Genomic DNA, 20,132 nt, shown 5'->3' on the forward strand with positions numbered 1-20,132 from the left:
AGTTTGAATTCATTTAAGTAATAAAAAAAATAAAAAAATAACCCTAACCGATCGAGTCAGCGGTAGACCAACGACTGTTGTGTTCTGCAAGGTTCAATTATGTTTTTTTTGTTAATGGAGTCTTGAAAAGAGCATAATGGATATTCAGCTGTCTGAAGGTAAGATAAAGTGGAAATATTCTAAATATAGCGTACACTTAAAACGTCAAAGTCACTAGAGTGACTCGAGAAGTATATCTGGCATAGAACACCTCAAATTATATTTGTCCTGTCTATTATAAAAATGCAAACAGTGAAAATCTTGGAACCAGAAGTCACCACACTGTATATAACTCCAGGAGTTATACGAGTTCATTCATAAATAAGCAAGAGAGAGGCCTGCAGGTGAAGTAACAAAATGTTTATTTAAAAAATAACATGTACGGAGTATGTATACAGGCATACCAGATTATCCAGTCTTCATCACCAACAGTAACATGAAATTCTAATGATAAGAGCAGGATTTGACATGATCTAAAAGACAAAATCCAGGAACATTTATTAGTGATGTGGGGGGGGGGTGTTGAAAGGCACAAATTCAGCTTGCAGTGGGAGGAGTCAGTAGAGGTCGTTGAATGGGTAGTGAGGATGTCCTGCATCCCTGGGGACTCGCTCTCCTTCCACCTGCAACACCCAAACCAAACGCTTGAGAAGAGCTCGTACAGTGTGATGCTGATGTTTAGTTATTATAGTTATAACCAAAGCTAATATCCTGGGCATTCAAACTCAATGTGTCTTTTGTCAGAATTTAAAGAAAGAGGTTCACAAAGAGAATTTACCACCGTGTAACACTTTCTCTGTTAAGTTATTCTTAGCCCCATCAGAGCATTGAGGATGAACTCCTGCACTACTGTGATCACAGGCGCCCATTTATTATATCACAAGTGGCCTTGATCAATGTTTTCCATTGGACTGTAAAAATGAAATATAACATCAATAGCAACCATTATGCAGGTAAAAGAGAACTGAAAAGAAATGATGAAGAAAGGACTTCAATACATCGTGTCCTAGCCATGAGAGAGAGAGAGAGAGAGAGAGAGAGAGAGAGAGAGAGAGAGAATAAAGCCCACAAAGCCCACTTACCTGGATCATCGGTATAATGTAGCGCCAGCCTTTGTTCAGGGCTGTGATGCTCTTCATTTCCTCTGCTTCCAGAGTGAAGTCAAACACCTTGACGACCAACACAAAGAGATATCAGCACATCTCAACATGCTGGCTATATACGAAAATATGACTCAATGCCCACAGCTTTTTCAGCATAATTAGCTTTTAAGTACTTGAAGGCAAGAACCTTAACGAGGTTTTCAGTAGTTCAGAAAATCTCATTAAGAAGGCCGTCTTTTTAAAAAAAATGAATAATAATAATAGCCTCATTGTTGGGAAGTTAATTGCCAGACTGAGACTTGACTCAGACCTGAATGTTCTCTTTGATCCGGGCCTCCGTCACACTCTTGGGGATTGTCACCACGCCGCGTTGCGTCTGCCACCTGCAAAACACAACCAACTTCTGTTGAAATGGAATTCAAACACTACAGCAGTAATATGGAAAATAACCAGTCGTAAAGCACACATGATGTCTGGTAGCAGGAATGTGAACGTGTCAGCTTTATGCTGCGTGTCACTGTTTGGGTTTACAGCTTGTTGCATGAGCCCCAAGTGGCCAAAAGGTGTATTACTACAACTCTAACTGTGTATTTCTGAACCACAGTACCAATTTAATATGTGTATTTAAACTGCTTTTGATACAAGAAATACTTTCACATATTAAACCGTCACGACACAGTTATTGTTCTCCTTTTGCGTCTATTCTGTGGTTGCCTTCAATAACGACTGTAGAGCTTAAATGCTACGTGGAATCAATTTAAAAATGCTAAATACAGAAACAAACTTTTAATACCTTCAGCATTTGGCTGATGTTAAAACTGCCAATGTGCTGTTTAATAAAGCAGATAGATGCGTATGTGATCAGCGACATGTGAAAAACATTAACAACCGGTTTTACGTTTTTTTTTTATTATTATTGTTTTAAGATCTGAAATTTTAAAACTTGAGACTTTTCTGAATTTGAAGATATCTAACCTGTGTGTTGTTTGATTAAAAAGATGAAGCAGATAATGACACACTGGTACAATCTAATCAATTAGTGAGGAGTAACATCACCTCAGGAGAATCTGAGCTGGGGACTTCTTATATTTCTCAGCGAGGGTGGCCATCACAGGCTCCTGAAGCAGAACCGGTTCATCCGGATGTTTCCAGGCCCGGTCAGCAGAGCCCAGAGGGCTGTAGGCCGTCATCACCAGGCCCCGGTCCCGACAGTGGGCCAGCAGCTCCACCTGGGCCAGGTACGGGTGGCTCTCTACCTGCCCAACCAAAACACACGGATACCAGTGTCATCCGTGGCTTTCACTTGACCTGTTGAATTCAAATGAGCTCTCTCGTCGTCACAAGCGCCCCCGTACCTGCAGGACGGTGGGTTTGATGCTGGCGACTGACAGGACGTCGTCTATCTGCCTGCTGTTGAAGTTGGACAGGCCGATGGATCTGACGAGGCCCTTCTCCACCAGCTTCTCCATGGAAGCCCAGGTCAGCTTGTAGTCTATGTCGTCATACAGCAAGGTGCCGTCCTCCTTTTTGGGGAAGGGAGCGTCTCCTTGTCTGGGAGACACAAAGTGAGAGCCAGTGAATTAGCGCGTTATGCGAAGGAAACCAAAAAGGGCAGTTTTCTCAGGATAACAAGTTAATCGTCTCGTTATCGGAGAGCTCACTGAAAGGCGTGGGGCCAGTGGATGAGGTAGAGGTCCAGGTACTCCAGCTTCAGGTCCTTCAGGGTCTTCAGGAGGGCCGGCTCCACGTCCTCGGGGTGATGCCGGGTGTTCCACAGCTTGGACGTGACGAACACGTCCTCTCTTCTCAGGGCCTGGTTTACAGACAACACCGTCAGGTACAGTTTGACGCGCCTCAAACAGCTTCTAATGCAACCTGGTGGAGCTAGTTCTACCTTGCCGGGGCCGAAGGTCTCCTGCAGGGCTTCGCCGATCTCGACCTCATTGCCGTAGATGGCTGCACAGTCAATATGGCGATACCCAGCCTCCAGCGCCCAAATAACTGCTTGTTTCACCTGCGACAGTGGCAAAAAAAAAAGTGTCACATAGATGCATAGGTCTCTGTCCAACCTATGTATTTACAGCAGCATTAAATGAAGTCGTTCATTATGATTCGTTGTTAACATGAAGAGATCGATTAGTGCAGCTCTCATGTATGAAAGATCTACTTCTGCATTTGGATAGAGGAACGAGGGGAAGTGGAGCTCAATGTGCAGCTATGCTACGACGTTGATCCGTCAGATTGAATGACATTAAGAAGAACACTTCTTTGGAAAGAGGACACGGGTTCAGCCTCTACCTGTCCTGGCTCACTCTTCCACGTCCCCAGTCCGAGGAGGGGCATCTTCCGCCCCGTGTTGAGAACTGCAAAGTCATTCATGCCTCTCAGGAGCACCTTGAAGGGACGAGGAGAGCACGATTCAGTCAGTTACAAGAGTTCTATGTAAAAATACACCCCCTGTTATTTGCCCCATGAAGCTATTTGGACTGCGACACTGGAGATATATACATTTTCCAATGTGATTTTGTTATGTTATTATACTGTAAAATTGGATTTTTTAAAATCTGAGTTTAGTAGGAAGTCTCAAACGATACGCATTCATGCTTTCCTCTAAAGATAAAACTGAATTTCCTTCCTTCATCTTCTGATTTATGTCTCTACTGCACTTTATTACATTTGGGGAAACGTATTACTGCACTGTAAATGCATTTCATTCTGTAATTTTTGGCCCAAATTTCATTTTATTCAGCTTCAACCGATCATATCTTCGTCTCTAATGCGTTATGTTCTAATCGCATTTCTCTGCTTTATGTGAAACACCCTATTTGCAGAACAGAGATTCCACATTTTAGGCAATGCAAAATTACTTTGACTAATGCACAAAATCTATTCCGCGACGTGGATCAAAACCAAAGTGACGTGAGGCACCGCTGCATTCTGACAGAAGGACGGACGGACGGACGGACAGTTTTTTTTCTAGATGTTTCCTAAAAATCCAGGGAGGTCCGTCAGCTGATTTCCTGGAAAGTCAGTCACGCGCAACCGCCACACCTCGTGAGCCACTGACCGCGCGAGCTCAGCAGCCGTGACACCTCAAAACGTGAAAACCTGCGCAACATTAACGCTCCTGTTAATATGTAGCAAACGTTAGCAGGCAATGGGTGAGGAATGACATGAGTAACATTAGATAATGTATTACGACAGAGCAGAATAACTGTGTGGTCACTCGGTGGGTTCGCTCACTGGTCACCATGACATATTGAGCCAGAAAACAAAACAAAAAAACTGGCTGTAAAATGACAGCTAGCTAGCGTTAGCTTCTCCTGAATCAGACTCCCGCACTACACTTTGCGTTACTGTCCGCTTCTTTTTTTGTTATTCGGCGTTCAAGGCCGGACCTTTTTCACCGAGTCACTCGCCCGCTTGTTGCCAGCGTCAAAACATAAACGACGCAACATCTGCTTTAGGACCTGACACTTGAACGCCTGCATGGTTCAGCTCGTGCGGACACATTACATAACAGTAGCTGTGTCCGCAGCGGCTCTGCCTGCGGTGCAGGTCTCCGACTTACTGTTTCAAGGTTGTAAAACGTGCGGCTTCACACAAGGACCTCTTCTTCTCGTCCTGCTCAGCGGGACAGGAATGCAGGAGTATCGTTTTCTGCCAAATGTTCAAAAACACCACCTCATTTTGTTGACATTTCCCTTTCCGGGATGCTGGTTCCTCTATTTCCGGTGAACACACTCCCCAGACCGTATGAGGAGATGACAGAGAAAGGTTTTCACTGAATCAGGAGAGGCTTGTGTTGATGTAGCTGGTCTACGATGATAAAATCACATGGCAGTGACGTTTCACAGTTAGTTCCTCGACTACAAGAGCTGAAAGATCCTCAATAAGTCGCATGATGCAAAACCCTGCTTGAAAGGACATTCTAGCAAAGTTGTAAGCGGGCAGCAATTGGACAAATAAATGCTGAAGATAATAAGTGTTGTATAATACTATTAAAGCGTTTCTGGTTCAGCATGAGGTCAATGCGATGGCCTTAGATTTGAGTGGATTTATGTATGTTGGAGATGGTTTGTTTAGGTGTAAGGTTTAGGAGATGGTGAAGTTTAATAATCAAGGGGCACTGTGTTCTAGATCTTTGTTAGATCTCTTTTTAAGTCATGCATACATTGCATTAGAGAATGCTTGATACCATGTGAAACAGTTTAATGTCATACCATTGAGAGCAACCAAAATCGAAAGAAAATATCAACATGACTTGAAAATGAGGTTTTTCTTTTTGCCGTTTTGGTTTTGTGGTACAATATGACGTTCACTACGTGGCTGAGGTCTTGTCTGGTCTCAACAGACTCGCCTAGTATTTCACCTGTTTAAAAAATAATTACACACATTAGGTATATTAATAACCACATGAATATTCACATACATGAGTAGGCCTATAATATAGTTGAAACCAGCTGTTTGTGTGTTTCATTTGATCAAATCAAAGGAACAGAGCATCTGAAAACACAGCGGAATTTGAATGAAAGATAATTTAATATGAGGAACCCTGAAAGGAAAGAAAAAAAAATACACAAACGAAACAAAACAACAATTTTTAACGTTTTGATGGAAACGACACATATTGTGCCTCTCCTCACCGGCAGGGGGCAGACTTCAGGAGAAGATGCACCGCAAACCTACAGAGGAAAGCAGAAACGGAAGTAAGATTAATAACAACAAGCTGAGTTGCAACTTGGGCAGAACTTTACTGCCGTTATAACATTTTTTATTGACGTTATTACTGTCGATACGGATACCGTATTACGGCGGAAGAATTGGCCTGCGTGTCGTGGACGTGTGTTGTGCTTTCGTGCTGGAACTCAACGCGTAGTTTAGCCAGTTGGAGCAGCTAAGTTAGCTAACTTTGTGTAAGACTAGCGTGACTTCGTATTGACAACCTCAGTAAGCAAACGGTAGTATAATATGCAGAGGTATTGCTCTGTGCTTCGTTTTAACAAGGCTCTGGGTGTAGGTGGACTGTCTGTAAACTGTCGTTGACACGTCCTGGTAGTTTTTTATGCGGCGCTGACACAGACCCCGGTTCGCTCGCAATGCTCCCGCAGCTGCTCCCACCTCTCAACTAGCTGGCTCCTCTCCTCCGCTCCTCCTTGTCTGCCGTGTTCTCCCGTCTCCCGATGGCTCACTGCGGCTCCTCCGAGCCGAGTGCAAAGGCACCGCGTCCCGACAGCAGCAAGCCGTCACAGGGCAACGTCGACCAGAGCATGAAGCCGGTGCTCTTTGAGATCTTCGGTGAGATATGGACCGTCCAGTCGCGGCTCGGCCAGGGCGTCTCGGCCTCGGTGTACCGGGTCAGCTCCACCGGCAGAGCCACCGCCACCGCCGCCGTCAAGGAGTTTCAGGCCGACACCCAGGGAGGAGATTACGGGTATCTCAAGGAGAGGTCCGTGCTGGAGGACATCCAGGGGCATAAAAACATCGGTAACAACATATACAGATAGAAAGCTTTCGTGGCACAGTCTATGATATCGGCTGCTGTTTTCAAACCCTTGTGTGTGTGTGTGTGTGTGTGTGTGTGTGTGTGTGTGTGTGTGTGTGTGTGAGCCAATGCCAAATTTCATTGAAAAAAATCTATTGATCTTGCTTCTTCATCTTAAAACGTACAGGCCCAGCTGTGTGTAATGACAGCGTCTCTCTTCCCATCAGTGACACTGTACGGGGTGTTCACCAACCACAGCTGTATGGGTGTCGCCACCCGCTGTCTGCTGCTGGAGCTCCTGGATGTCAGTGTGTCTGATCTGTTGGTGAGGAGCAGCAGTGGTGCCCAGGGTGCCAGGTGAGTGACGTGAAGTCCCTGCTCCCAAAAAGAACAAGAAAGAAATACATGAGAGCTGTTTTTATTCTGCAGGTCGTTTCTGTTGTATTTGTCCCAGGTTTCATTCAGTGTTGCCCCCCCCCCCCCCCCCACCAGGACCATGACGATTATTTGTTTGTGCCTCTCAAAGCATAAAATGTACTCACTAGTGATGGTGAAATGAGGTAATGACACACTGTGTTAATAACCTGCACCTAATTATTTTTAAATTCCATACGTCTACACCTATCTAAAACGTATGCAGGAATAATACCACCGTACTGCATTATACAGAGAAGCCTCTGTTATTTAGCTTGCCCTCAATGATATTAATGGAGTGGACAAAATAATAGGAACAACCGTCAGTATGATACAATACAATTCTACAACCACAGACTTCAGCACTCTAAAATGACCGTACAGTTGCATCGAGTCCTTTCAACAATAATAAGCTTCATGACCGGAGGATTTATTTGAACGCTACTGCATTAAGTTTGAGCTAGGTGCTGCTGATAAACCGGGAATTGAGTGTAAGTAGCCCCGCTATGCAATTACAAAACAATGCACACAAATGCATGTTTTCCACTGATTTAAAAAAAAAAAAAAAAATCATCATACAGCTAGAGGCAGGCAGGAATAACAGACGCAGTATCCCTTCAGCAGCTCTGTGTCGTATCGACTGTCGGTCGCTGTTTCTTCCACGTTGAGCCTCAAGATGGAGACTCGATAGTTGATGTTGGTAGCGTCTTGTCCGCTAAAAAGCTTGATCGTTTCCCTCGGGGTGACAGCAGAAAGCCGCTCCTGTTTCGGTGTGATGTTCTTGTAACGGATTGCTTATGATATATGATACTTCAAAGTAACGCGTTACCCCCGACACTGGGTATAATACACATATTTAGGAGAGCTCGAGCTGTGTTTCACATCCTGGTGTGATGTTTGCCGGCAGACCCCAGCAGGGCCACTCCATGTGGCTCGTCCAGCACTGTGCCAGAGACATCCTGGAGGCTCTCGCCTTCCTCCACAGGGAGGGCTACGTCCACGCAGACCTCAAGCCCCGCAACATTCTCTGGAGCGCCGACGACGAGTGCTTCAAGCTCATCGACTTCGGCCTCAGCTTCAAAGAGGGAAACCAGGTGGGGGGGGCGTGCCTGGGGAATTTTGACGGTCAGTAGAAGTGTAGAACGAGCATTGCATTTCTGACTCGCTCCCCTCGCCTCGCCTCCTCCAGGACGTCAAGTACATCCAGACAGACGGGTATCGAGCTCCGGAGGCCGAGCTGCAAAACGGCCTCGCTCGGGCCGGGGTGGAGTTGGACGGGGAATCGGGCTGCACGACCGCCGTGGACATGTGGAGCCTGGGCATCATCCTGCTGGAGATGTTCTCAGGAATCAAACTCAAAGAGACCGTCCGCTCGCAGAAGTGGAAGGTATGACAAAGCTCTGCTCCGGGTGGATTGATGATATTGATTTAATGGAGTCAGACGGAGGCTCGCCAAATGCAAAAAATTTACAAAATGTTTTGCATTCCGGCACAAACAGTTAACTGAAAAAGATGTTATTCTCTTTAGAAACATTTAATAGTAGATTTGATGATTAAAGGAAGAATAATCAATTAAAAATCAACATTTATTCATGTTGTTGCATGTTTGAACATAAAGTAACAGGGAACAATATCTGTAAACATATAAAGGTAGTTTTGAATCAACTGTTCAGTAAGGACGAGTCAAATAAAACACAGAAAAAAAACACGTTTTCCTCTTCATCAGGATAACAGCGCCGGCCTTGTAGACCACATTTTTGCCAGCAACAGTGTGGTGTGCCCCGCCATCCCTGTCTACCACCTCAGAGACCTCATCAAAAGGTACCTTCTCACACATAATAGCTTTGAATTCAGGCCCCTTGGCCTCGACTGCGATGCTCCTTACTGTGCTGTGTATTGACCGGCTTACCTGTGTGAGCAGAGGAATGTTGTCCGGTGTCACTTTGGTACTCTGTGTCTACAGCATGCTCCTCAACGACCCAAAGCAAAGATGCACCGCTGACACCGCCCTGCTGAGCCCGTTCTTCAGTATCCCCTTTGGTATGTGTTCATATTTCAGACGTGTGTCACATCATCTAGGGTGACCGTGGCTAAGTGGAGAGCAGGGCCACCTTTCAAACAGAGGGTCGGCGGTTTGATCCCCGGCTCCTGCTCTGCTAGTCTCATGTCAATGTGTCCTTGAGCGAGACACTTAGCCCCAAAATGGCTCCTGTAGCTGTACCTACGGTAGATAGATACTGAATTGTAAGTCGCTTTGGATAAAAGCGTCTGCAAAATGACTGACCGTAAATCAAGGTCACGCCCTCCTGAGCCGATCGCTAGCCTAGCACGGCCGCAGCTTCTTAGCGCGAGCCACTTAGCCGCTACGTTAGCACCGCGATAGCTAGAAAGACACAACCATTAACCATCATATCTCTATAAATGTATTTATGATCAATCTGGAGCGCTTTCTATTACACAGACCGGTGATTTGTCTTTGTGACGCTGTCAATCACAGCTGTCAATCATGACGTCACACCACATTTTTTTAGCATCAAATTACTCATTAAAACCTACCTTATCAGAAAACTACCTACATTTTTATTCAACTTTTTTGTGTGTGTGTGTGTGTGTGTGTGTGTGTGTGTGCGTGTGTGCGTGTCAGCTCCTCACATTGAGGACCTGGTTCTGCTGCCCACTCCCGTCCTGCGTCTGCTCAACCTGATCGATGACAGCCATCTGCACAACGAGGAGGAGTATGAAGGTACAACACTCTTGTCTCTACATTATGAAATAACTTGGGCGAATTTCTGAGTTGGTTTCCCGTTTCTTTCGGTAAAAGCGAGTCAAAATGTCCGTCGCTGTTTCTCCCAGACATCCTGGAGGACATGAAAGAGGAGTGCCAGAAGTACGGCTCGGTGGTTTCTCTGCTCATCCCCAAGGAGAACCCTGGGAAAGGACAGGTTAGATATCACAGCAACCTTCACAACCTTTTCTCCTTTACTCAATTTCCCCCAATGTCCACTGGGTGCGGCTGCGATGCGACGCTCCTCTCTGGTGCTGGAGATGAGCTTGTGATTGTATCTCAATGCTTGTATTTAACAACAATTGGCTTGAAATTAATTTTATTGACTCATTTAATTTTTTAGTGTTGTTGTCTCAACATATTTACAGCAAAACACACTATTCTTGTTTGTAGCGAGTGAAGAAGGAGAAGGAGATATTCATCGGTCATCGATAACGTTACTCATGTACTCGTACTCATGTACTTGTTACGTAACAAGAGTACTTATTTTAACCCAAACCACAACCTTTTCCTAAACCTAACCTAGTAAACGTAAAAACGAAGAATACTTAGGTTAGAAGTTTTATTTTGAAAAGACGCTGTATGCAGGCAACAAGCAGAAACTGTATTTTTTCCGTGTTTTATTTTGAAAAGACACTATGCATCCCCGATGCATCCAAAAAAAAAGCGTAGGTCCACTGACCAAGCCGTTGTTATCTGACGCGTTGGGTTGACTACACACACACAAAAAAACAACAACATGGCTGCTGCTTGGAAAAAGCGCCGCCTTCGAAAACCCTTTAGGCGGACTTTGACCCGCAACGAAAGCCATTGGCGGGACCGGAGTGAGACGGGGTCGCATCCAGTGGACATCCGGGGTTACGCACACGCTCGCAGTCATTTCACGCACTAACCCGTCGACGTGTCCTGTGTGTGGCCATCAGGTGTTTGTGGAGTATGCCAACTCCAGCGACTCCAAAGAGGCCCAGAGGCTGCTGACGGGCCGCACCTTTGACGGGAAGTTCGTCGTGGCCACCTTCTACCCTCTCAGCGCCTACAAAAGAGGTTACTTGTACCAGACTGTGCAGTAAAAAGTCCCCCACAGCTCAATTTACACCTCTGCACTAGTTGTGCATGAAAGAACACGACCGTATAGCCCACCACCGGGTCCATTTCCTCCCCTCGGGGGTTAAGAGTTCTGCATGTCATTCATGTGGTTTTGCTACCGTGAGTCTGTGTTTCCTGCAGAGGGTAAATTGAACTCTCCGCTGTCATTTCTGCTGCCTGCAGCCCTCTTTAACTTTAGCTCTTTAACTGTGCCAGAGGGCTGCGGTCTGGGTGCAGCGGTTCCTGTTCGAGCTTCCGTTTCGCTCTCATTCATTCATAGAAATGACCGCACTGAAGGAATGAGTAATGAATGAATGAATCACAATAATAAGGGCGAGCGAAAGCCTCCTATCAAACGACGCTGACCTCCCGTTAGAATGTTTGGGAGGTTTCTTGTGGGTCAAACACATCCTGTTAAATGATTATCATATTATAATTCAACACAGTTACTCTCTGCAGGTCCTGTCCTGTAGCCTTGAAGCTCAAAGGATATTTTCTTTATCATCACTTGATCGTGCGCCCGTTTTATGAAGACATACAGGGAGTTCTGTGTTTTCACTGCAACGCTTACAAGGGCACAGGATCAATGAAATGTTATTAACTACATGCTGAGAACGATCAGAGATACGAGCAAAACGAAGAAAACGAGCGACGTATGGATCAAATCTGAATCGTTAAGCACAAAGAGAATTCGCAGAATGTCTTCTGACTTCTAAAGCCGAGTACGCTTTTAAATTTCGCCTCGCGGTGTGATCGGCATTATAGCGTTCAGAGTTCTGTAGAGCTACAGCAGCCAGTTTAGTAGTTTAAAGCCGCCGTGCGTAACGTTTGTAGCGTCATTCTTATACAGTCTGTAGAAAATGGAGACACTCCTGGTGGAAATTATGTGTTGCTTTTGCCCAAGTTGGCCATTTTTCAAATCCTACACATAGCGGCTGTAGCGCTATGCAACGTGAAGAGATACTGAGCGGTGGTACCGATTTAAAAAAAAAAAAACCCCTCATATTTCTTCAATCTTTCATTTAGTTTGCGCTTGAACCGGTGCATTGATTAGGCAGACATCGGTCCGTTACCCACAATGCAAGACACGGTACCGTTTCATACTTCTGTCAGTTTACGAGAAATGTAGCTAGATGCGTGACACGGTGTGTGAGGTTTATGTGTTATTATATATCGGGGCAGTAGGACAGTTTTATATAGAATGTATACATCTCCGCAGGCTAACTAACCAAAACGCTGTTATGTAACACCAGCTTGTGCTTCACCTGCATGCGTCTGGTCCTGGAGCAGCCCGAGATGCAGGCGCCTCAGAGAACGCTTCCCGTCCAGCAGGTCTAGTCGTCTCGCTAGGCTTCTTCATGAACTCTTCACTGCACTCTAGTCGAAGCCAGACGAAGTGACTTTTGAACTGATGCTATTAGCTAAATGCTAAACAACCAAATGCTAGAAATGCTGCACTGCGGTTTAGCATTAACTCCCGCTTTGCATTGTTTGCCATTTAGCAAACAGGCTAAGTCATTGTAACAGGCGCACAAGTGGAGATGCGTCATGAATTGACACAGTAATAATAATAATAATAATGATTTAAAACTATATATATATATTTATATTTATAGCACCTTTACGAACAGAGATAGAAAATGTTTTAACAGACAAAGCAAAGATAAATTAAGACAATATAACAGGAAGCCAAACACAAGCAGTACAAACTAAGGTAAAATGTGAACCCCGATAAAACAGCACATTAGATGAAACCAATACAATAAAAAGAAAATGCAATAAGAGCAAAGGAAAACGTCAAAATATGCAAATTAAAAAACCGAGTGAGTCCGTAGCATCGAAACCTCTCGGTCACTGACTTGAGGAAGGAGGAAGTGTCTTAATGCTCATTTGAACGAGTTATTTCTCCTCTAGAACTTCCACAGTCTGCTTTACAGTCTGGTGCGTGAAGAACTGCAGCCGGTTCGTGTTGTAGAGCACAAATGAACATCTGTCTCACATCTGTAATGTGAGAACCGTGATGTTCATATACAATAAGACGGTATTCAAAGCTTTTTGGACGGATACGTCTTCCTCCGTCTCTCAGACCTATTTTATAATAATAATGTGTTGCGCCTTCCCCTCTAAGAAAATATATATATATTTAAATATATATATATAAAAACAAATTTGGGCATAAAATATCTATATATATTTTTCTACCACCTTTATTTGTATGTGCCTAAAAATGTGAATTCCAAAGTTTCCACTCGAGAGCGTCGCTGGCCTAAGAATCTCGATTTGAAGCTCCAACTACTTGACTTATTCAGCACTTTTAAACCATCGGTCTGTGGCACGCCAGCGAGGCGGCAACTTAACTAACAATGAGTTCAAAACACAGTTTGTCACAGACCTGGTGCACAAAATAGATCTTTGGCAATATCAAGATATTCCTTGTCAAGGCATTTTGAAATTTGCTTTTGACGTTGATGTTCATTTATGACATATTTAGCTCCATCATTATCTTCTGTGTGTACGATTCTGCTGCTCACCTCTGACATAACGTATGACGGTGTCAGTAGTTCTCTGCCGAATGTTTACCGACTAAGTCCCGGCAAGACTAAACTCCCCGCAGGTTTACTTTACGTTTGTCAAATAGTGAGTACGGACTCACCCTCCAGAAGCTCAGTCCTGACTTTGTTCCCGTTCAAAAGCCGCTTCACTGCTCGTCGATTAAAAGCTTCATCCCTTTTTAGAGAGAAGACCGCTGAACCGCTACAGCTGACGAAGCACAGAGGCGCAACGTTCAGGGACGACTTCTAAAAGACGGGATACGAGCGTTACGTTCTGCACCAGACTTTGTTTACACGAGTCCGCTATTTTAAAGCCGCACTGCCACTGTTTTAATGCGCTGCAGCACGGGTTCGTTCACATCTTGCGTCACATACATACCGCAGGATGCTGCTGACTCTGAGTCAGGTGACAGTACAGGTGTGAGGTGTGTGTTCATGTTGACTGAAGCTTATTAGTTGTATTTGGTGTTTTGGGGTTTTTATGGTTTGTAGTTTTAAAAAAAAAAAAAAGGCAAAGCAGGTTATTTAGGTGAAGAAAAGAGACGGTCTTCATTTTACACTGTTCTCCCTTCTAATGTGATGTTGATGCACTTTTAAGTCGAGCAGCTTTGTGAGATCGTCGCACACGTTTTCTACCCATTGGGGACAATATTGCAAGCTAAGGCTCGATTAATCAGTTCGTTGTTCGTTTGATTAATTACTAGAATAAAGTTGGAAAAATGGCCGTCTTGAAACGACTTGTTTTGTCCAATAGTCCACAGCATACTGAGGAGAGACGTGAGCCGCCGCCTCCTCCTCCGAATCATAACTCAGATCTTGACATCCAACAAATGAACGTCCCTTGAATCCGCTCCTTATGACTGCAGAACTTTCCAGAAGTTTTAAAGTTTACTTAAAGTATCAAAGTTATGCAGTCTTAGCCGTTTGTACATTGCAAACAGGAACTGCAGATGACCAATTCGGCATTCTTTTAATAGTGAATATTGTGTTTTTAGTCCACAGTTACGTCATTTTGCACACAACTCAATTTCACTTCCTGTTGGAGCATGAGGGTGACGGGCCGCAGTCGTCTCAACTTTGAAAACCTTAAAAGTTATATAAAAATAAATCAATGTGTTACTAAGGTTGTTGACAATATATATTCTATTGATGGACTTATCAGTTAACTAACTGTTGCAGCACTAATAAAGTTATTCACGTTCTCACCAATATCACAATAACACAAGAAAAAACACATAACATTGGCACAAGACTGTTTCCATGAATCTTATTGTTAGCTGATACGATATGCTAAAAAAAAAGAAAAAAAAAAGAGCGTAGCTTCAAACCCGTTGATGCTCAAGCTCCCACTCCAGCTGATTCATAGTGGTCTGTGATGAGGCGCTGCATGGCACAGCATTGTGTTTTTATAAATGCCAGTTTCTGTGTGGATTACCTTTTGCGCTCACTGGCGTTCTGTCGGCTCAGAGAAGTGTCGCAGTGCTCGGTGTGTGTGTGTGTGTGTGTGTGTGTGTCGTGGTAGACCGCAGTACTGATGGTGAGCACACGGTGTCGCCACACTGATCCCCCTCAGAGAGTTCTGTCGCACTTGTTGGGGGAATCCTCAGCCTTCCAGCTATTACTTCATTTTTGTAATACTTCCTCGTCCAGCTTTTAATGCTGTATTATTTTGTATTAATACTACCTGTCTCCCCGTCGTTTTGAATTCAATTCTGCCTTTTGTGCGCGGACACTAAAAGCAAATCTGCGCTCGCAGTGACACGACGGCACGACGCTGTTGTTGTCTCTTCGTTGCATCACAGTGTTTTTGAGTCTTAACATTTCAAACACTCTCGTCTCGCTTCTACTCGCGCTCGCCAATGAGCTGCTTTAAATCAGTTTATCTTCCACTTCCTGTCATCTAAGAAGACATTTGTGTTTTTTTTTTTGTTTTTTTGTCTTCGCTGACAGAGATTCAGGGTTGCGCTTTAATTTCATTGCACCTGACCTCTAGGCCAGACTTTGATAATACGCTCTCAGCACATCTGTGCATTATTGTGTGTGTGTGTGTGTGTGTGTGTGTGTGTGTGTGTGTGTGTGTGTGTGTGTGTGCAGTGTTATAGCTGAAGCGCTGTATGCCTGTTTTTGTTTACAATCTCAACTTTGAAGTCACAAGGACAAATGTGAGTAAATGCATTATGCAAGAGTGCAGCCAGCTATTTCTACTGTGACGTCGATATGATCCATTCCTATTAACGAAGCACACGTCAGTTGAGGCTCGTCTTTACAGCACAGAACATAAACGATGGGATGTGGCTTTCCCTCAAGTCCCGGTCAACTCCAGGGTTCATTAAGAGTCACAGAGAATAACAACAATCACGCTACAACTCATCACCTGTGAGCAGCTAATGTGATACACATTGAGGAATAGATTCTAAATTTAAAGCTGCGGTAATCGATTTGATTTTGCGGGCCGGAAAAATCAAATCAACTTTCCAAAATAGCGCTGTAGATCTGAGATATGCAGAGTTGGGTGATAATGCTCTGATTATCTGCTTTGGGCTCTAAGAATGACCTCCTCCACATTGTTCTCGGTCCATTGTTAGTATGAACATATGAAGGAGTGACGGCTCATTGAAAACCTCGGAACAATGATTTAAAACCCAAATCTGACCGTCCTGCTATGAGCTAACAGAAACCAAAAATGATTAGATGAGGAGGGAGAACTTCAGACAATCTTCATGACAGATGTTGCCTTTTTTTTTTTTTGGTTTGAGGTTTTGGTTTTTTTCTTTGTACCCGTTTGGTTGAGAGGATATTCCAGAGAACAGTGGGACGTTTGAAGAAGTGGGATGATTGATTTGGCCAAAATAAATTCTCGATGATTTCACTCAAATGAAACTTTAAAATATTCAGAGTTCATGTTCATTTCTATTCCCGGATGATCCACCCTCAGTGAGATGCCCCATAGGTCAAACTGGACTGAAGCGATGTGAGAAGCTATCATGGTGTAACATGTATGAAACCGTGTGAGTTAGTCCACGCTTTACAGCCTTCCACTTAAGAGCGAGTCATGCTGTTGTCTCAGTATCTCCTAATAAAAATGGTGATGGACTTGAACTGATGTTTGTCTGGTGTTTTGGGCTCAATAAGGTAGAGTCTTCTTTAAGCCATCAGGTAAACAGTTTCATTTCAATAAACTCAAATAGATTATATATGATGTTCACATGCAAGGTTTTATTCTGAGCAGCAGTTTTTGCCATTCATTCGATTTACAAAAATGTTGAATTTCACCTTTGAGAAAAATATTATGTGTTGTTTAAAGGACCCCCCTGAAAACATTCTGAACAGCAATTCTACCACAGAAACCATGGAGACCAGATCATATCCAATAATGCTCTAACGTGTGCTCACAGGGAGGTCCCAAGCCAAAGTTGTCTCTCTTCTGAAGTGCTGATTTCTTCCTTTTGGATCGGAGCATCATGGAGTTGTGAAGATGGACGTTAAGTCTTTCGTCGGCTGCTCCTGTAATAAAATGGAAACGTGTGTTATAGTTAGTTTCTCGCCGCGCTGTGGATTCACGCTGACGCTACCGTTCGACGCTCACTTCCATGAATCCAGGCATGTCCTGTATGATCACCGCCTCGCCGCTCTCCTGCCGCCTCCCCCTCGTCCTCCAGGCGATCACCGCGGACACCGCCAGCATGGTCGCTGCCACGCACCCGACCACGGCCACGACCGCCGCCGGGTTTCCGGCGCCTCGCTGCGGAGCGCCTTGGTCCGCCGCCTTCGCCTGACCGTCGTCGAGCCCCGAGGCTGCGGGGCGTCCGACGGGCTGAGAGGCCAGCAGGTGGGATATATCTGAGGACGAGCGGACAAGAACCGTGACGTTTCAGAGACGGGCTGATCTTAGACGTACATCACGGATGTCTGAAGGACTCCCCGCTACCTTCCAGACTCAAGAGGAAGAAGGCATCGTCTCCTTTGATGAAGCTCCTGCTCTTCAGTCTGCTGTGGGTGATGAAGCTGCTCGTTCCGGTGCCTGGGCCCCGGTAGTAAGAGCTGCCGTCAGACTCGGTCACTTTGGAGCCCACCTTCCTGGGATCGTCCCAGTAGAACTCAGTACCTGTGTGTGGGGGGGGGCAGGTGATTCTCCGTTTGACGAACAGAGCAAGAAATCATCGCGTGAAGAACAGAATGAGTTCTCGTCTCTCACCGTCAGAAGACATCTTCCCGGGGTCGGTGGTGACCATTCGGTGCATGTTCATCTGCTGTCTGACGTCCGAGTGCTGATCCATCAGGGCCATAGTGGCCTGCTGCCACGGACACGGCCACTTGAGCCTGTGGTCGTTGGGGCCAGAGGTCAGGTAGAAGTAGGTGCCCATGTATCCTGGACGGTCGCTTATTCCGTTCAGGTACACACCGACCTGCAGAGCGGTGTGAAGCGACGTTAAAGCACCGTGTAAGCATGTGACCGTAATGAAAAGTAACTCGACCGTTTAACTAGATGCCTCCCCAGAACGGCAATTGCAACCACAACCGTCCACAGTGGGCGAGTCGTATATTTCAAAGGCGTTTGTTTACCTGGAAGGAGTAACCTGCCGGTGACAGAAAGCGAGGGCTGTACAGCTTCTCTCCTGCTGGTGTGGTGGCCAGCAGGCGGGTGATGTTGCGGATGTGCCAGATGTGCTGAGGGCACTGTGTGGATGACAGGTTGATGTCATCCAGAGAGAATCCTCCCGCCGATGGACCCTTTCCCCTCACGCCCTCAAAAACCACACGGGCCTTCCGGCTCACATTCAGATTGATGTTGTGCAGTTCCCAGGAGCCCATGACGCCTCCTGTAAAGAGAACAGATAAGAGTAGACATTACACACTATTAATGAAGCGTTCATGAAATATTTTGAGTTTTTTGATTTTCCTGCTTCTTTCAACTTCTTCTCAAAGTCAGCAAACTTGCCTTATACTTGGCTTATACTGCATATCACACGGTCTGTACTATTGTATATGTCATTTGTGTACCTGAAATGCTCTTGAAGAGCTTGAGTTTACCGCCGGGGTTGACCTCGTCATACTCTCTCACCCAGATGTTGAGAACGTCGTCCGCTGCGGCGGTGTTGTGGAGGAAGATCTGCAGACACTGGACTCCAGGTTTGGGGTAAAGCCAACGACTCTCCAGGAACGCACGGTCGCCAGGTCCGGCAGAGGCGGTGCTGAAGTGCATGAAGTGGCCTTTTCCTGAGGGGCAGGGGGAGGACAACGGTGGGTTCCGTTTGTCAATTCAGCGTGCCGGTAAAAGTCTCCCCAAGGTGGCGCTGGCTGGACTACGAGGGGCTCAAGCTGTATTAGCCAGCATAGGGGTGGATCGCAGCTGAGCTAAATGATGTCTATTTCTAATAAACCACTTATGATTTGCTATTGATCTTCAAACGACAATGTGTTTTTACTGCCAGCCTGTACTTTGTTCAAATCACGTTATAAATCACTTGAGGCACCTTCTCTTTTAAATATCTTTAGATGGTAACTTATCAAGGCCATGGCTGATAAAGTTTAATAACCGCTAACCGGACAACAACAATAAATGATTATGCCGTATATGCTTTATCCGCATTTTCCCTTTGCACAAAGTTCAGCACCTGGACGTGTATTTTTTTTTAATGGCAGTCACCTTCACACTGTCCCATGTTGGAGAAGTCGGTCTGAGGCCCTCCGCTGGCAGAGCTGCGCTGTTCCCACTTTGCCTCGCCGGGACCCTGAATCATCCCGCAGATGTTCTCCTGCTCAAAGCTACAGCTGTCCACGAAGGAGGAAGACTTGGCTGTGGAGAGGAAGCGGTAAGCTCACACGTCAGTGCAGAAGACTTTCACCTTATTTGACTGGAACTTTCTCTACCGTTCCTGTCATAACCCATAAAAGCTGCTAAAATGTACATATATTTGAATAGATAATATATAGATACATAGTCACTTATTTTACATTCTCTCGCCACTTAAAATAGGTAAGTAAACAAAGTAAAATGTAAACAATGTAGCATAAGAACAAACGGGTCACGAACTTCACAATAAGTCAACAACCGTTTGGGACACAAACACCGGTCTCCTGGGTTAAAGTCCTGTGTTTTGGTCTCAGTCAAACCCTCTTCCTGCTTCAACCAGTACTATGATCATCATACTTTGTTTGTAGTGTTCAGTTGGACCTAATACTCTCCTTGTGCTGTTGTTGTCAGGCGCCATGACTGAAGATAAAGGTCGCTATCTCATTATAGGCCTATAAGAGGAAGTAGTAGATGCCAGCCTATGCTGTGAGTGAATGTACGTTCTCATTATGTCAAGACTCTTTAATCAGGACACCTTCGGTCAAATATGTTGAACCAGCTTTTATTTGCCCTCCATAAAAGGAGTGATAAAGGGAACAATATATGACATAGTGCTCGGCCTGATAACTGAGGGGCGATACTGCAGGCGGAGAGCAAGAGTACCACCGCGCACATATGGTTACATCATAGAATAAAGAACAGTTAACAGAACGACTGAATATAGTACTGAGTGTCTGAAGCCTGAAAACATCATAAATGAGCCTAGGATGATGAATTATAGATTATTGCCTTGGATTATTAATGTAAATTAGCATAATTTGATGCCAGATAAACTCTGACCTTTACTTGTGACTCTGCTAGGTTATTATGGGAC

The 20,132-nt window shown here is 45.0% G+C and overlaps 3 protein-coding genes across 3 annotated transcripts in view; 1 reads left to right on the forward strand and 2 right to left on the reverse strand.

Moving 5' to 3' along the window:
* Nucleotides 1-384: 384 nt before the first annotated feature.
* akr1a1b (aldo-keto reductase family 1, member A1b (aldehyde reductase)) lies at nucleotides 385-4,907 on the reverse strand. Its single transcript, XM_068707954.1, has 9 exons — nucleotides 4,714-4,907; nucleotides 3,441-3,536; nucleotides 3,037-3,156; nucleotides 2,804-2,955; nucleotides 2,498-2,693; nucleotides 2,199-2,398; nucleotides 1,453-1,525; nucleotides 1,122-1,208; nucleotides 385-662 (listed from the first exon to the last, which is right to left on the reverse strand). Exons 2-9 carry the CDS (start codon nucleotides 3,519-3,521, stop codon nucleotides 597-599), a joined length of 975 nt encoding a protein of 324 aa, XP_068564055.1. The 5' UTR covers nucleotides 3,522-3,536; nucleotides 4,714-4,907; the 3' UTR covers nucleotides 385-596.
* Nucleotides 4,908-5,302: 395 nt separating this feature from the next.
* Nucleotides 5,303-16,563, forward strand: uhmk1 (U2AF homology motif (UHM) kinase 1). The gene is made up of 9 exons (XM_068707956.1): nucleotides 5,303-6,629; nucleotides 6,855-6,984; nucleotides 7,949-8,135; nucleotides 8,231-8,428; nucleotides 8,768-8,862; nucleotides 9,005-9,081; nucleotides 9,686-9,784; nucleotides 9,895-9,983; nucleotides 10,750-16,563. The coding sequence occupies exons 1-9, from the start codon at nucleotides 6,326-6,328 to the stop codon at nucleotides 10,894-10,896; spliced, it is 1,326 nt and encodes a 441-aa protein (XP_068564057.1). The 5' UTR covers nucleotides 5,303-6,325; the 3' UTR covers nucleotides 10,897-16,563.
* Nucleotides 16,564-16,660: 97 nt separating this feature from the next.
* mep1ba (meprin A subunit beta a) overlaps nucleotides 16,661-20,132 on the reverse strand; it is a 6,394-nt gene continuing 2,922 nt past the window's right edge. Inside the window, exons 9-15 of the mRNA XM_068707955.1 lie at nucleotides 19,112-19,261; nucleotides 18,466-18,681; nucleotides 18,028-18,284; nucleotides 17,660-17,870; nucleotides 17,393-17,569; nucleotides 17,051-17,304; nucleotides 16,661-16,968 (exon numbers count right to left, since the gene is read on the reverse strand). Coding sequence (XP_068564056.1) covers nucleotides 16,924-16,968; nucleotides 17,051-17,304; nucleotides 17,393-17,569; nucleotides 17,660-17,870; nucleotides 18,028-18,284; nucleotides 18,466-18,681; nucleotides 19,112-19,261 — 1,310 coding nt within the window. The 3' untranslated portion in view covers nucleotides 16,661-16,923. The remainder of the gene's footprint in view (nucleotides 16,969-17,050; nucleotides 17,305-17,392; nucleotides 17,570-17,659; nucleotides 17,871-18,027; nucleotides 18,285-18,465; nucleotides 18,682-19,111; nucleotides 19,262-20,132) is intronic.

This window comes from Cebidichthys violaceus, unplaced genomic scaffold (assembly GCF_023349555.1).
Source record: "Cebidichthys violaceus isolate CVI_PGR_0920_01 unplaced genomic scaffold, fCebVio1.0.p SCAF_13, whole genome shotgun sequence".
In the NCBI taxonomy this organism is placed as follows: Eukaryota; Metazoa; Chordata; class Actinopteri; order Perciformes; family Stichaeidae; genus Cebidichthys; species Cebidichthys violaceus.

Bases quoted from the DNA above. Each gene is read 5' to 3' on its own strand.
- akr1a1b (XM_068707954.1), bottom strand. From the start codon at position 3,521: ATGAATGACTTTGCAGTTCTCAACACGGGGCGGAAGATGCCCCTCCTC. The intron at 2,956-3,036 runs GTAGAACTAGCT...TCTGTAAACCAG, and splicing joins AGACCTTCGGCCCCGGCAAG to GCCCTGAGAAGAGAGGACGT. The intron at 1,209-1,452 runs GTCTGAGTCAAG...TTGGTCGTCAAG, and splicing joins GGATCAAAGAGAACATTCAG to GTGTTTGACTTCACTCTGGA.
- uhmk1 (XM_068707956.1), top strand. From the start codon at position 6,326: ATGGCTCACTGCGGCTCCTCCGAGCCGAGTGCAAAGGCACCGCGTCCC. The intron at 8,136-8,230 runs GTGGGGGGGGCG...CGCCTCCTCCAG, and splicing joins GCTTCAAAGAGGGAAACCAG to GACGTCAAGTACATCCAGAC. The intron at 9,082-9,685 runs GTATGTGTTCAT...TGTGCGTGTCAG, and splicing joins GTTCTTCAGTATCCCCTTTG to CTCCTCACATTGAGGACCTG.